General features: G+C 42.4%; 1 protein-coding gene across 1 annotated transcript; it reads left to right on the forward strand.

Annotated features, from left to right (window-relative positions):
* The first annotated feature begins 669 nt into the window (after positions 1-669).
* Positions 670-16,920, forward strand: LOC146608971 (transmembrane protein 47-like). The gene is made up of 3 exons (XM_085348150.1): positions 670-898; positions 14,053-14,193; positions 16,742-16,920. Exons 1-3 carry the CDS (start codon positions 670-672, stop codon positions 16,918-16,920), a joined length of 549 nt encoding a protein of 182 aa, XP_085204276.1.
* Positions 16,921-17,511: the final 591 nt, after the last annotated feature.

The following is a 17,511-nucleotide window of genomic DNA, read 5'->3' on the forward strand; positions in this document are numbered from 1 at the left end:
CCCGTATCACCTGCTGATTCCCCCAAGCCTTGACGTCAGCGCTATAAGCGATAGAGATCGCCGGTGTTCTGGGAATCCATCCTACCTGACAAACCATCCTACCCGTTGTTTCTACGCATGCGCACAACACGAAATTCAGTGGCGAAGCATCCTACCTCTGTGAATATGAGCTAGAAGCATAATTTTACAGCTAGAATTCAGTGGCAATCATCTTACTTTTGTTAATAACAGCTACACACATACCATGCTACCTTTGTGAATGTGACCTACAAGCATACTTTAACGGCTAAAATGAAGTGGCAAACCGTCCTGGCTTTATAATTATGAGCTACAAGCATACTCTGATGGGCAAAGTTAAGTGGCAAACCGTCATACCTACTTATATTTGTGCTGGAATGACCCCATGACAGCAGAAATGTGCATAAACTACTTACAGTAGGACGTTTTGCCAAAGTAGGACGTTTTGTCAGAACCGGCACTCGGCGGCGGCTGTTCCCACAGGCGCAGCGTCTGGCTGCAGTAACAACACTGCTGGGACTTGCCCGACCGACTTTCGCATTCGACCTCCAAACAGCGCGAGGGACGGATACATCAAAACATTCATAGGACACCCACACCCACACACACCCTCCCCTTGTTTCGAGCCCTCTTCGCCTCTCCAGTCCCGCCATGGCGTCTGCTGTACCCGAGACGGAGGGGTCAGCGCGAAGCGCCCCACTGACACCGCTGAAGCTTGTCGGGCTGGTGTGCGTCTTCCTGGCGCTTTGCTTGGACATAGGAGCCGTGATGAGCCCGGCTTGGGTGACTGCCGACGACCAGTACTACCTGTCCTTGTGGGAGTCCTGCTGGAAGCCAACGAGTAGCGAGAACTGGCAGTGCAGCAGCACGCTGGACTCAGGTAATGAATGGAAGGGGGTATCGATGTTGTTTGGGTTTATGAAAAAATAAATAAATAAAATCACCTGTTTCAGGTAAGATGTTAGAGCGTGGTTATCTTTTCTAATGTGCACTAACAGGAGCTTTGTGTAACAAAGAGCTGTTCGTAATAACAGCGAAAACTGATGCTGAAGCTGATCATAATAAAGGAGTTGTGGTGGAGAATACCCAGATCCTGTCGACTCTAATAGCCAGAGAAAGTTATCATCCTGGCTCGTACTCTGACTGCCCACTGCCATAAGACAGCGTCCCCCTGACACAGCTCGCCAGTCTCTGTCTCTTCTGGGATCTCCAGATGAATTATTGTGAGGGTAAAGTGGATGTCTTATGTACGGTTAGAGCTCACTTCACAATGCGTTTGTAAATGCGATAGCTTAAACGTGATAACTAAGATGTTGTTCAGCACACACGATAGCTGGAACCAACAAGTCAGGGAGCTGTATAAAATTACATTAGACTTAAAACAATAAAGATTAATGATCTGAAACTTACTCGACAACTATTTTTGATAATCTGAAAATAATATACTATTAAACTGCAAAACACCCACTAGCTTTTTATTCTTTACTGTAAGCATTTGTTTTCTTTGTCTGTTTTTTAGGCAATTAATTTGCGTGATTTCGAAAGTGCCACAGCTGTCACCTGCACTTATGGATGTTGCCACTTGTCAGTTCTAAATGAATTAATTTGTCAACAATATACAAAAAAGGAAGGTGTAGTGGAGGGGAGAAGTGCTGGCTCACAGCTAATGACTTCATCCTATCTCACTCTTTTAATTTTTATCCCCATTCTATAGTTGTTGGGAACGCGTCCTTGTTCTCAGGTCCAGGAGAGGTCTTGCACTTCTTGGCAAGAGAGTATTGGTTGATCATCAATGTTGGATTTGTTTCCAGGGCAACAACAGTTCACACGCATTGTTTTAACTAAATTGAAAGTGGCTGTATTTACAGCCAGTGTGAAAGCAGGAGCTTACTGGGGTATTAAAAAATCTTCAAAATCTTCTGTCGCATAGATACATCTACCTGGAACCAATCCAGAAGTCTACGCTGCTCTCTCTGTGGGTGGGATGAGATCACGAGTGTGTGTGTGTGTGTGTGATGGATTGTGTGTCTGTCTTTGTGTGACAAAAAATCTGTATGTCAGCGTTTAAATCAGTGTGTGTGTTTTGGGCCAATCAGAAGCTACCATGTTGAGATGACCTATTTCTGGACATTCTCCTCAGAAGCCCAGCTGAATATTTCATGTCACACTCTGATTTCTCTGTAGTTGCATCTCCATTCCATCTCCCCCTGGACCTGGGAACACACACATTCACTTAATGTTTGTGTGAGTGTCTCATCTTTTCTTCACACACACACACACACACACACACACACACACACACACACCTATTCACTCTCAGAGACCTAACCAGTTCTCCTTAATTAGATATCCATTGCGAAGGTTCTGTGTCGTATGAGTATCTTTCCACCACAAATATTGATCTTAAATATACATCACACCCTTTATGTGTCAGTTGCTCTTGCTTTCCCTTGCAGTTTCTCTTTTCTGCTCGTCATTTACAATCACGTTTTAATTTCTTTTCATATTGAAGTAAATCTGAACTCATCATTGGGAAAATGCTTTCTTCGCCTCCTTTGTTCTTGAATATGTAGCTACAGTGGGCAGATTTGCAGCATACTCACTGAGTTGGATGTCGACATTTCACAAAGTTAGCTGAGTTGAATAGTATGATTAAATCTGCCTGATCTACTCAAAAAGAAAAACAGATACAGCATCAAAATCACCTGCCAATGTATGTGTAGGTCCACCTCACCCACACACAGTTCTGTAACCTGGATAAACCTCCTTGTTCTCCTCTGAAACTCAACCTGCATCACTGACATTCAACCATATCTCCTATTGGGCTCCATCTCCTTCATCGCAGCCTTCCCTTCTTTTGGTTGTACCCTTCTCAAGCTCCTTGTGGAGTCCCATCTAATCTGCCGATGCTGTCCACCAGCACCAGCAAAACCCACTTAAGGATCCCATCTCCTCAACACTGGCAGAGGAGATGGGACCCTCCTGTCTCCAGCTAAGCTCCCAGGTGGGCTGTGCTGCTTGCATTTGTCCAGCCTCCCCAGTCAGTAAGCCCACCTTGTGGTTGTGTCTCCACTGCTGGTTTTCACCTTTGCTTCCCTTTTGCTGCCTCCCAGCCAAGTGGGCCCCCTTTTCTCATGTTACGGGAAGTCTTCGCTGCCTCCATCAACAGTTACAAGAGGGACCTCTGGAGAGACCTCTGCTCCGCCTCCAGATTCTCCCCAAAAACAGCTCAGTCTCCACTGCTGGCCTCCTAGCCTGCGCTCAGAACTGGTGATATGTCTTTTATTTACATAAAATACTTTTAATTCAAACATTGATTTGGGTCCAGATTGAAATTTTCTCAAATTCGATGGATGTTTGACAATTATGACACATGGGTTGATACAGTTAGCTGTATCAATAATTGCAGTTGCAATTATAAGCATATCCCTTCTGTCATAGTTTGGTCAGGATTCCCTTGTGTCTTAGTGCAATGCACTAAGTGACCCTTCAAGATAATTTCACAACCTGGAATATGGTCGTAAGCTCTTCAGCAGAACTCCCTCACTGTCTGAGAGAGAGAGAGTGCAAGAGCACATGAAACTGGAAAATGTAGGGGAAGCTCACTGCAAATTGGAAAAGTTTCCCATGTGATCAAGACATCATCAGAAGCACGTTCTGAAAAGTCAAAAACCAAAGTCTAAAAATGGCAGATGCTTTGAGGATTGCTACTGGGTCACATGTTGTCATGAACTTTATTGACTCAGAATTAGCTCTGCAGCTCTTTCTGAATCTGGACCCCTTACCTCATGCCCTGCGTGTCGCCGCCTTGTCAGGACAGTGTCTTCCCGACATTACGCACGTTTCCAAAACCTGGCACACTGTCAGAGATTTGTTTTTTGTTTTCCGAGCCACTCAAACACCGCTAGTTTTGGGGCATCCCTGGCTTCAACAACACAACCCACATATCAATTGGCAGAAGGGATGCATCACTGGGTGGGCGGAGGAGTGCCACATGACTTGCCTAAAAACTACCTCCACTTCCAGCTGGGTGGCCTCTCCATCGGAGCCGCCAGCGTCTTCCGACTTAGCCAACGTTCCCTCGGTTTATCATGACCTTGCTGAGGGTTTTCGCAAAGACCTTGCACAGTCACTCCCTCTGCACCATCCTTACGACTGTGCTATTGACCTGCTCCCCGGCGCTCCATTGCCAACCAGTCGTCTCTATAGCCTCTCCCTCCCTGAGCGAGAGGCTATGGAGAAATACATCTATAAATCCCAGATAACACACACCAATTAGTTAAACTGCAGGAATGTCTTAAAGACATAAAGACCTGGATGGCCGCTAACTTTCTGCTTCTTAATTCATATAAAACTGAGGTTATTGTACTCGGCCCTGAAAATCTTAGAAATATGGTATCTAACAAATATGTAAGACTTTCTTACATTTCTTTCTTCCATTTGTGCAACATCTCTAAAGTTAGAAATATCCTGTCTCAGAGTGACGCTGAAAAACTAGTTCATGCATTTATTACTTCCAGGCTGGACGACTGCAATTCATTATTATCAGGAAGTCCTAAAAACTCACTGAAAAGCCTTCAGTTAATCCAAAATGCTGCAGCAAGAGTCCTGACAGGGACTAGAAAGAGAGAGCAGATTTCTCCAGTATTGGCTTCCCTTCATTGGGATTCGGGAGACAGACACTATCTCTACTTTTAAGTAGGGCTGGGTATCGCCACTGATTTTTAGAATCGATTCGATTCCGATTCACAAGGTCCCGAATCAATTCGATCCACAATACAATTCAATTCGATTCGATTTGAATCGGGGAAATTTTGCCTCAGACAGTCAGAAATATTATAATTCTGATCACATATCAGTACATTTCCATATTTTATATATCTATAAAAAGAAAGCTGACATTTGCGAGACTTTATCAAAGGTGTAAGCAACACAGCAAATGCCTTTGTGTAGCTGAGGATAAAACACAGAAAAACGTGAAGGAGATTTTCTTGGCCTGGGATTTTATACAAATATTCTGCAGTAGATCAAAAACGAAAGAAAACCATTACCGTAATCAACATATGAACATTAGCTGATGCTGCTGAAGTGAAGCAGAGCAAAGTTGCAGAGGCTTTATTAGAGACACAGCCAAGTGTTTTGCAGTTTTGCGTAATTTTAAAAAGTTTAAATTTGTTCAGCAGCCTATTGAATGGTAGAAATGAGGCTTTCTTTTCAGAAGTAAGTAAAAGGAAAAAAACAGCGGCCGACAGCGCTGTAAACAACAGAAGACTTGTGCATAATAAGCAAACAAATAATGCAGAAAACTGATTTTTAGACGGGAAACTGTTCTTGAGGTACAGAGAGAGAGAGAGAGAGGGAGAGACCCCGAGCTCTGCATGAAGTGTGATTTTATCCTGGTGGAAGCAAAACAGCAAAAGTCAGAGGGAATTCACGACGATGTCTATGTGAAGCGTAGTTTGGATCTTCTTTTGCTGCTGGTTCAGTCAATATTGTTTGGAGAGAGATAAAACTAACAGCTTCAGAATCGGCGCAAAAAGGACAGAAACACAAAGTGCAGACACACCGAAACATCAGAATCAGCGGTTCTGCTGGAGGTTTCTTCCTGTTAAAAGGGAGTTTTTCCTTCCCACTGTCACCAAAGTGCTTGCTCATAGGGGGTCATATGATTGGTGGGTTTTTCTCTGTACATGTCCAATATAAAGCGCCTTTAGGCGACTGCTGTTGTGATTTGGCGCTATATAAATAAAATTGAATTGAACTGAATTATATACCTAATGTATACAAAATAGCAGAACTTGAGCCTAGATTACTATAGTCACTTAATTGTAGTGATTTAATTGGAAATCAGATTTGTCTTGTTTCACAATAAGTCAGTGTGAAGACGTAAAACCTTGTATAAATGCTGTCTGGCTCTTTGTTGTGTTATATTTTCCTTTGCTTCATCATTACTGTCCTTTCCTCCCTAAAGGATTTAGCGATACATTTCTAATGTTAATCATTACCCCTTTGTAGTTTTACCATTCTTCCCTTCCCTCACCCCTCCCATCTCCATTTCTCTGTTCTGTTTTCTCGTGGGTCAAACTTCTCTAGTATTTCCTTCACACCCTTCTCTCTTTCCCCTTCCACTCTCCTTCTTCAGCTCCATCTCTGCTCTCAGTGAGCCCCCCAGAGACGCCTGTTCTATTTGTAGTGGCTGAATGAAGAATGGGAAATGATGTGGCATACAGCTCTATGGCAGACAGACAGTGAATCCACCACCTAAAACCCCAACTACCATAGTCAACACATCTGCGCACACACACACACACACACACACACACACACACACACACACACACACACACACACACACACACTCTGGGAGTATGTTAGGAAAAGGCATTTGCACGGTCCGAAAACACACTCGAGCTTTGTGTGGTGTCATAAATGACACAAAGATGGGGGGGTGGAGGAATGCTAGCGGCTGAAGGCTAAAATCTCTCTCCCTCTCGCTCTCTCATTCATATATATTGTTCTGCCTTTTATAAGGTAAACTGGTTATTACGGTTGTAAACTGCCCTAGAGCTCCCTCTAGTGGCTGCTTTGTAATATAGGTTTGACTACTTTGGGAAAGGAAAAATGAGACCGTGAAAAATTCAAAGATGGCAGAAAGTGATGCAGAAATGTTATTGTTCTAAGCTGATACAGACCTTAAAATGTTTATGCCTTGGACAACACATGTCTGTAAGTATGAGTGACGATAAAATAATTATTATCTTTTGTTTTGTGTAAAAATGGTACGATAATTTGTACATTTGAAAGTTTTATCTTGTTAGCTTGCAGTAAGAGTGTAACAAGCTAGTTTATACACACACCCAGCACGCCCCTGCGGGCGGTTTATCCTTCAAGCTCGGGTCCTCTACCAGAGGCCTGGGAGCTTGAGGGTCCTGCGCAGTATCTTAGCTGTTCCCAGGACTGCGCTCTTCTGGACAGAGATCTCCGATGTTATTCCCGGGATCTGCTGGAGCCACTCGCCTAGCTTGGGAGTCACCGCACCTAGTGCTCCGATTACCACGGGGACCACCGTTACCTTCACCCTCCACATCCTCTCGAGCTCTTCTCTGAGCCCTTGGTATTTCTCCAGCTTCTCGTGTTCCTTCTTCCTGATATTGCTGTCATTCGGAACCGCTACATCGATCACTACGGCCGTCTTCTTCTGTTTGTCTACCACCACTATGTCCGGTTGGTTAGCCATCACCATTTTGTCCGTCTGTATCTGGTTATGGCGTTCCATGTATGCCTTGCCTGCTAGCATCTTGCACCCTGCTGTTATGTGCTGGATTGTCTCTGGGGCATCTTTACACAGCCTGCACCTGGGGTCTTGCCTGGTGTGATAGACCCCAGCCTCTATGGATCTTGTACTCGGAGCTTGTTCTTGTGCTGCCATGATTAGTACTTCCGTGCTGTCTTTCAGTCCAGCTTTGTCCAGCCACTATTAGGATTTCTGGATATCAGCCACCTCCTCTATCTGCCGGTGGTACATACCGTGCAGGGGCCTGTCCTTCCATGATGGTTCCTCGTCCCCCTCTTTCTTGGGTTTCTGCTGCCGGAGGTATTCACTGAGCACTCGGTCAGTTGGGGCCATCTTCCCAATGTATTCTTGGATGTTCGTTGTCTCATCCTGGACTGTGGTGCTGACACTCACCAGTCCCCAGCCCCCTTCCTTCCGCTTAGCGTACAGCCTCAGGGTGCTGGACTTGGGGTGAAACCCTCCATGCATGGTAAGGAGCTTTCTTGTCTTTATGTCAGTGGCTTCTATCTCCTCCTTTGGCCAGCCTATTACCCCAGCAGGGTACCTGATCACGGGCAGGGCGTAGGTGTTGATGGCCAGGATCTTGTTCTTACCGCTCAGCTGACTCCTCAGGACTTGCCTGACCCTCTGCAGGTACTTGGTGGTTGCAGCTTTTCTAGCGGCCTCTTCATGGTTCCCATTCGCCTGCGGGATCCCCAGGTACTTGTAACTGTCCTCTATGTCTGCAATGTTGCCTTCTGGTAGCTCGATCCCCTCAGTTCTGACCACCTTCCCTCTCTTTGTTATCATCCGACTACACTTCTCCAGCCTGAATGACATCCCGATGTCATTGCTGTATATCCTGGTAGTGTGGATCAGTGAATCGATGTCTCGTTCACTCTTGGCATACAGCTTGATGTCATCCATGTACAGGAGGTGGCTGACAACTGCTCCGTTCCGTAGTCGGTATCCGTAGCCAGTCTTGTTAATGATCTCACTGAGGGGGTTCAGGCCTATGCAGAACAGCAGTGGGGACAGAGCATCTCCTTGGTAGATCCCGCACTTGATGGTGACTTGTGCTATGGGCTTGGAGTTGGCCTCTAGTGTTGTACGCCACATCCCCATTGAGTTCCTGATGAAGGCTCTCAGGGTCCTGTTGATCTTGTACAATTCTAGGCATTCCAGTATCCAGCTGTGGGGCATTGAGTCATAGGCCTTCTTGTAATCAATCCAGGCAGTGCACAGGACAGGTACAAAGTTTGGGATGAAACTGCAGCAATAACCAAAAACAACCTCACCTCTTTTATGGCCTTAGGACATAGGCAGGATGTGATGCCTGTTGTCTTCTACACGTGGGGGCGCACCTGCCCGCCTTTCACGTGGTACCCCAGATTCTGTACCTCACTCTGTCCAAGCGCATACTTCTTCGGGTTGGCCATAAGCCCCGGCTGCCTCAGGGACTCCGGGACCCGCTGCATATGCTCTGCCCAGCTGTCCAGGAGAAAACACATTCGCAAAACGCTATTAAAAAGTGGCAACATCCACTCTCTGGGCTTGTGTGAGATTGTCATCGCAATGGAGGAAAGCGGAGGAGGTGGAATTAGCACCTCTGTCCCCAACTCATCTCTCTCCTTCACCAAGCTCACCATAGAAGTGGTTTCACCTTCTCTCCATGCTCTTAGGAGGTTGAGGTGATATATCTGTGTAACCAGCCCATCAGTTTGAGGGCAGTAGACGCCGGTACAAACAGATTTAAGGCCCAATAATTTATACCATTCTTCTAGTGTGTGAGACATGAACAATGTGCCCTGGTCAGTCAGCATCAGAATTCCTACTCTGGAGCACGATTGGTGCACATCCACCCGGATGCCTGGCCAATAAATTCGGGCCATTATTCATTTCAGAGTTTTATATATCCCATGTGACCAGCCACTGGGTTGTAATGAGCCACCAGGAAAATAATTTTCCGGCAACTTTTCGGCACAAATAACGGTGTGTGTTCTTCCTTTGTGTGAGTGTCGTGTCTGTCCCTAATCAATACAAAAGCGCTGTTTCAGGGCGAACCTTTTGATCATCAGTTTTCATCACTTGGTCAAAGTCTGTGCAGACCATCCCACTGCTCCATGTTTGACAGTTGATACCACATACTGTGAAACCATCCTTTCGCCTACTTGACAGCGTACAAAGATCCTGAGTGCTGAACTGAAGGTTTCAAATTTTGATTTATCAGTCCATAATACCTTCTTCGAGTCTTCAGTAGTGCAATGGGAGTGTTTCATGGCCCAGGCAAACCTCTTTGTCTTATTCTGACATCTTAGCAATGGCTTTCTTGCAGCAACTCTTCCTGTCAAACCTGCAGCTCAAAGTCTTCACTTCACAGTTGAAACTGAGACCTGAACTCTGACCTTGATCAACCTTAAGATCAAGATCAGAGTTCAAGTTTTCTGAAAATCTTGTGAATGCAATAACTTCAGTAGGAATTCAACTAGGATTTTCAAATTTATACCATCAGTGCATCTACTAGGAGGCTGAGGGGTAGCACTGGCAGCCACCAGTGTGTTTGCCTTTAAGAAGTGTGTGTGTGTGTGTGTGTGTGTGTGTGTGTGTGTGTGTGTGTGTGTGTGTGTGTGTGTGTGTGTGTGTGTGTAAATGAGAGCAAGAAGAAGGCAGTGAATATGCTAATTCCAACAACTGTCTTTTTTTGTAAATATGTAACAGTGAATATGTAAATTACCATGAATATTTGGTCCTTTACAAAAACTATAATTTGTCTCGTGGGTTTTTTCCTTGTTGGCTGTCTCAAAGCTGGTACTGGTGAAGGTCTATCTAGCAACAGAAATCCTTATTAGTATGGTAAGTTTGTTTAAGCCAACAGAAAATATTATTTTAACATTTGTGTGATGTGTCTGTGAAGGTTTGTGTGATGTTTATCCTTAATTGGCAGGAAAAACAATTTATACCCTAATGAGTGAAAATTTTTACTGATTGTGTTTCTTACCTGTGTTTTCTCCGAAGGGTGTTCAGGCCAGAAGAGTCCTTCCTAAATGCCTTTTAAATCTTAGCACCAAGTTGTTGAAGAGGGGTGTAACACGTCTGGCTACTGTTTGACCCAGCACAACACACACAATGGTCATAGCAGTGATTAACTGTGAATCTTTATAGTGCTTATTTCTAGCTGTTGCAGCCACTCTTTCTCTCATCTGCCCAGCTCACTGCAATTGCTCCCGTGCAACTCTCCTCTCTTTCCCAGCGCGCTGATGAAATAGTAGAGGCATGATTCGACAATCAGTGGCAACTGCGCTGGCCAGCCTCCCCTGATCTTGTTGCACCACCCCTCCCCTTCAGCTGAGCCAACCACACCCCACCACATACCCCCATCAACCGACTTTACATTGGAGAGCCATCCAGCCTAGCCTACTGGCCCTAGATGGTCATCACAAAGAAGAAAGGATGAAATAGTTGAATTTGACACTTCAGTCCCCAGGTCATCTTAATCCTTTGCTAAGCTCACCAGAGGAACGGATTCCACCTCTCTCCATGTTTTAAGGAGGCTGAGGTGAAATACTTGTGTGGCTCCACCCCTTCATAGCCAACATCCTCCCCTCGCCATGTAACCACGAAGGTTCACAAGGCACTTTATCTCCCTGTGAAAATGGTCTGAGTTTATCCCCTCTTTTGTATAGTTGCTGCTAACCTTTCTGGACCTGGAGAAGATTTTCACGTGATAACCTTCCTAATGTGTGTAGCTCTGCTCTCAGATGTTTTACTCAGGCTTCACCATCTCATCAGTCTGCTGGTGATGGATGCTGACGTACAAGAGCAAATGGTTCAAGCGTCCCACCGTTATTGCTATCATGTACACATATTATGTATATATTCATTTGTTTGACTATTGATATTGAAACAGGTTTTAATTATGTCGGTGCCGTTGTTGTTCAGTTACTTTTTATTTGCACTGCAGTATGGGACAATAATTAAGAACTACACTTTAGGTATTAGCAGAAGCTCATAGCCAAAGTAAACAGTTATTCTCATTTTTTTACTATTATCTTACCATGTAAATTTCATCTTCCTCCGTCTTTTCTTCACTTCTCCACACCTAGTGCTAGCAGCAGCAGGCTACTGTGACAATGAGGCATGGTTACTAGTTGTTGCTGGTACTACTGTTCACGGTGTAGCAGGCACCTTGTTTTCTCTCAGCTCTCCAGCTTCTTGCCACGTCTTGCACACTAAACGTTTTTTACAAAGTGCATGAGCACTCATCAAAGGTAAGGGAGGGACCAATTGAATTAAGAGATCTGACTGGGCAATTCAGTGCCAGTAATGAAAATGAATGAATGGCCTGCTGTCAGTGCTTGTACAGCTGATGCGCAGGCGACCCATTAACCCAAAAGTGCCTTGGTCCACCAGGAAAATGTATTCAGGGCTGGACTGGTAATCTGGCATACTGGGTGAAGTTATATCCCCATGTACTCCAGTGAACTGGCCCAATTAGGTCCATGCCAATGCACTCAAATCCCACCTCCATTAATGCTAACAGGTACAAAGTTGCTTTCAGAGTGGCACACATATAACATGCATATATCTTTATATCTATATCTATATGTGCATTTTCCCACTTTTTAACAAACTGCTAACAATAGCCTAGTCTTAATTTCATTAAATGTGCTTTCTGTTTTTAAATTTAAAAACACATTTTATTTTTTAGGTTTTATGTTTGTTGCATTCTTTTAGAGACATAAATATGTAATATTGGTTGGGCTTATTTATGATAAAAACAAAAAACGTGAGAATTGTCCAGTCCAATTTTTAGGACATTAAATTATGTACATATGGAAAACAATTTGTACATTTACAATTTATGTAATTATGCACTGTAAGTGTGCTAAAATCAGTCTGTTTAATCAAGAACTATATTAAAAAAATCTGAAGTATATAAAAGCTATGATATTTAAACATTAAAAATAACCTTGTATCAGCCGTATTTACTCACTGGATTTGGTGTTGGAAGTGCGTTTCTTTAATCAACCTTTTACAGTTGTAGATGGTACAATCCTGTCAGTACAGCAATAATAAACTTGTGTTACATGCTCTCCGAGTAAGTGTTCAGAAAATGACACTGTATATCCTGCAAGCTGAAAATAAATATTATATTTATTTTTTGCTTTAAACTGAATTACAGTTGTCACCAAGATCCGTCAGCCTTTTTCTGTTTTCACATTGTCCCATTCTATTTTGTTTTCCTCCCTCTTTCTCCTTTTTCTCATGTTTTATTTCCATATACATTGCATATACATTTTTGGTAGTTCCTTTTTCAACGTGTAAAATAAAGCGAAGAGAATGATATGGTGGCAGTTATTGCAGTTATTACTTATTACACCTAATTCTGGATTTTCTTTGCAAACTCCGATGACCTGGAACATCCGACCAAAAGAAGTCACACAACACCAACAAAACTTCTCTTTCATTTTCTGTGTCAGGTTCCTTTAAATATATTGTGGCTTCTGTTGCAGAAATTTCACAGACGGATGACAACGTTGACTTTGAACCCCATTATGAAAATAATGAGGCATATCTTGAGTCTTAATAGCACTATTTTGGGTGTTGCACTCCCTTGCTATTTTTGCCCTGTTTAGTAAATCTGGCTCTATTGGGGAAGACCCCCAGTCTAATAACCATTTTTAAAGCTGGTAAAAAACTGAAAACATTATAAAATCTATGTTTCAAGTTTATTTTTGCAAAAGGTTACTGGCTACAACCAGACCCATTGTTTATTTTCATAAGTATTTTTTTAAACTGGTAGTTTACTTAGTGTGGTTAACTTACAACCAAATGAAAATGCTTACCTTTCTTTTGCAGATGTTTTACTTACTTAGTCATAGTTTGTGCTGCTTTAATGGAGGCCAGTTTAAATATGCCTCCCACGGTGTCTGGAAAAAAGAAAAAGAAATAATATAAACAGAATCTAAATGAAATGACAATCATTAAGTCTGAAGTGGAGTAGGAAGAAATATAATCATCAGTTTAAGATAATGTGTTGTTTATAATAGTGATATGGTGTGTGCATGTGTGTGAATTATTTCAGTGTCGTTCAAGCCACAACATATAAATATGGGAAGATTTTTGATAACCTGCCAGCAAAGCTTTTTAGTCCGGGCTTTTTGTGGGCCTAGACATACTAAGTGCACTCTCTGTCTTCATATTGTTCACCACCTCTCGGTCCCCAGATCCTTTGCACTGTACTCATCTCCTGGTCCTCCCCATTCCACCTCCACTTTTCCTTTCACTATCCTCTTTTCCCATCCTGCTGGCAACCCTTTTCATTTTGCCCCCTGTCCTTGTAACGTTATACTAATTTCTGCTTTGTTTCCTTCTTCCTGTATCGGTTTTCCAGTTCCATCTTCTCTTCCGGCTCTCCGTTATTCTTTTCTATTAGTCTCATTCTTGGACACCTTCATAGTAAAATAGTTGTATATTAGTATAATAATATAAAAAGTCCTTCCCCAGTATCCTTTCTTTCATCTCCTAGTCCTTTCCTCTTTGTCGTAGTTCCATTTTCTCTTATGCTTACCTCCTTCTCAGTGTACTGAACTCACTGCTTTTGTGTTAGTTTTACATTAGTTATTTACTTGTGATTGTTTTTTTCCCCAATATAAACAGCATGGTCATAGTTTTACTCTCGCACAGTGAATGCATTTTCTGTTCTTTTACTTACTTTCATCTTACGCTCTCTCCTTTTCTTGTCCACCTTGCCCTTACAGACTGGCAGGTTGCTACGCTGGCACTGTTGCTAGGGGGTGGAGCCCTGGTGCTGATGTCATTCTTGGTTGCTCTGGTTGCTGTGTGCATTGGCACGAGACGGCGGTTCTACGCGCCTGTTGCCTTCATGCTCTTTGCTGCAGGTCAGTATACACAAGAATACTGATGTATATACCTACCTATTGTACATACCTATACATACCTCCAGGAATAATTGGAAAATTTCAATTTTGGGGCATGAAATGCTTGATTTTTCAACGCTAGATTTGCTGCTTGTCAGACATTTTTTTAAGATCTTACTGTGGGTACCAGAGAAATGGGAGAGAGCACTAAAGTGTTATTCGTTCAGAGATGGTTCACAGATTTGTAGAGTCTGTGCAACTTGTTATAATTATGAATGCAGTCAAAGCACTAATGAAAAATGAGTGCTTATGAAATCACTGGAATATGACATCATTATGGATGTGTGTGTTGAAGCGTTGTGTCTTGTCGCACAACTCTACAAACCTGTTCATCTTGATATACAGCCAAAATTGAAGTTGAACAAGTACTCTTTTGCAACAGAGGCAGGACATTGAAATTACTGATTAATTATAATGATAATCTTCGTGGGGGCAGCTTTACCTTCATCTGGGTGCAGCTCCTATTACTTCATGTGTAACTTTGCGGTGAGAAGTTTAGGTCACGAGAGGCACTGATGTCCAAGGTGTTCAAAATGTCTGTGAGGACATTTAGCTGGTGAGAGTCAAAATGCATCACTTCTACATGACGCTTTCAAAGGGGGATATAGTATTTTTGATTATTTAACACAACATTCTAAATCACACATTTTGTAGGCAAATAACATCAGGAATAGTGTTTAAACAGATTTATCTATTTGTTGTATTTGGCAGAGGGTGCTGTGATGAGCTGCAGCACCTCTAGTACCACTAGACCTTGTGCTGTACTCAAAGATAATCAAAGATATTTTGCTTTAACATTTGACATTGCTAGCTTTTTTATTTTTTAAATACCTCAATGTGAGTAACAAAGGATTCCTTTAAAAGTATGTGTTGATAGGAATGATACTTGATCAAACCAAATTTTGATACTTTTTTTGTAAGTTTTGTAAGATGTAAAAGCAAATTAGTTTTTTTGCAAGACTGCATTTTTACCATTTCTTCACAATGGATTTGAACACAACTGTTTTGGTAATTTAAACCATCCATGCTTCAATTAAATAATCATCAAAAATCATTATATGATGTATAATTTTAGAACCTGGAAAACAGATCAATCATCTGTGGCTACTTGTTATTCGTACTGGTGTTTCCATGATGGGGTGCGGACAGCAGTTTTAAACGAGCCAATACAGAGGCTGAATGTTTTGGGTGAACTATAAAGGGACTCTCAGTGAATAATGGATCACAACTCACACCTCTTTAAGACTTGTTTATTTTATACCACTTGTATTCGTATTTGCATATTTTTGAAATATGCAGCCTGGACTGTTTGATTCAATCATACATAAAAAAAAAATTGAATCTAAATATCGACTAAATACAAGAAAATTTAGAATGACCAATTTTGAGCTTTTTAAATCAGTTTATTTTTTCAAGTTTTGGGGAAAAACCTGCAAATAAATCAATTTTACACCCACTCCAACTTGATCAGTGTTCTGATTATTCAGTGGAGAAGGTTTCAAAATCGGTTGTTCGGTTGTTAAGCTTAACGTGGGAATGCTTTACAAACATTCAGAGATGAACTTGGGTAAACTTTCTCAGAGATGAAATGCCGGTTTGGTAGCGAGGCTCCAAATGCTCAGCCAGGCCGCCGAGAGGTCTCGCACGCCACAGCTGCTCTATAACGTTACGCATGCTGCCCCAACGTGCTAAGGTTATGAGCTGGGTTACGCCATGTCGCAAGTTTTGTGAGGTGCTTTTATGATATTTAATGGATCGGATTACATTTTTTAAAGATAAAGAGTAAGATTAGCTGGTGCCATAAAGTTCTCCAGATGAGAGTCAAATTTAATGGGTAAATACCCAACTCGAAACATCATGGATGTGTACAATTAGTGTTTTCATAAGACAACAGAAAACAGCCATAACACAGGAGGGAGTAACCTGATCCCAGGCAGGATAATCTGCTCCATTGACTTTTTTTTTCTTTCATAGGGGTCATCTCAATCACTATTTGTCCTGCCCCTCATCCATGATCAGTTTGCCTTGGGTGACTCTAAGGGCAAAAGCCCCAGAAAACACACAAAGCCTCCACCACCTCTCAGGGAGGGACGTTAAAATAATAATAAAGTAAATAAATAAAAAGAAAACTGAAATACTGTCAAATTTTAACCAACACCAATGCACATCAAAGACCTGTAACTCAGATCATTTTTATATTGTAAAGATAAAATTTTGCATGGCTTTATTGGATATGCTACATTTAGACTGACTCTGGGTGATAGCAGGACTTACTAACTGATGTTAATGATCCACAAGACGATGTTTTCTGTTCAAAACTGTCTGCTACAAAGATTGAATTGCTATATCCACTTGAACAATTTCTTTGTGGGATTTTAAATATAACTTTTATCCATTTAATTGTCAATTTGTGCAGTTTGAGACATAAACCTTTTTTTTTTAATTCCAGTTTATTTTCAGCTTTACATGCATGCGTAGAATTTTGCTAAAATCTGTATATCGCATCCAGTTGTACTCCAGGCCTGCAGTTTGGTCCTCTACCCTGTCAAGTTCATCGAGAGTATCAACTTGAGGATCTACCATGAATTTAACTGGGGCTACGGCCTGGCCTGGGGAGGCACCATCTTTTCCTTCGGTGGGGGAATCCTCTACTGCCTCAATCCCAAGAACTATGAGGAATACTACTAGTGCTACCTCATGTCTGGAACCCTCTGGTCACATCTTCAGAGTCTGAGAGGTACATAGGGACTGAATAACATTTCTAATGTTCTGGGAAAGGGGGAGGGAGTGGGTGTCTATTAACAGCTCGATTCCCAAGAACTTTAAAGGGACACATCGGACAGCCAGTAACTGTATTATCACAAGTTTTGCATCCAGACAGTGAACCTAGTGGTCTGGAGCTTAAGTTTTTTGCCTCAATCAACACTAGTGTCAGTGCTGACTCTAATGGATATTCAGACTGATAAGCCTCATGTTAGATGGTGCATCTTGGGACAGATGAGGTAGGGGGCTTACAGGTTTATTCCCAAGGGTCGTGATACAGTCTAAGGAGAACTGACAACACTACGGTAACAAAGGACTCAGGTTACCAGTGTTAATACCTCCATTCTGAATTGCAAGAACTGCTATTATGTCTATTAACTTTTCTGTTTGGAAAAGCAGGATGTCAGACTGACACTTTTGCCAGTTACACATGGATGCGCATGCACATACACAGGCATAGGCAGCATATCTTTATATGTAAAGAAACCATCAGAAACCCTCAAGATCATCATCATC

This window comes from Diplotaxodon limnothrissa, linkage group LG23 (genome assembly GCF_057381915.1).
Source record: "Diplotaxodon limnothrissa isolate DT_005_m linkage group LG23, D_limnothrissa_male_GT1.1, whole genome shotgun sequence".
NCBI classification, from domain to species: domain Eukaryota; kingdom Metazoa; phylum Chordata; class Actinopteri; order Cichliformes; family Cichlidae; genus Diplotaxodon; species Diplotaxodon limnothrissa.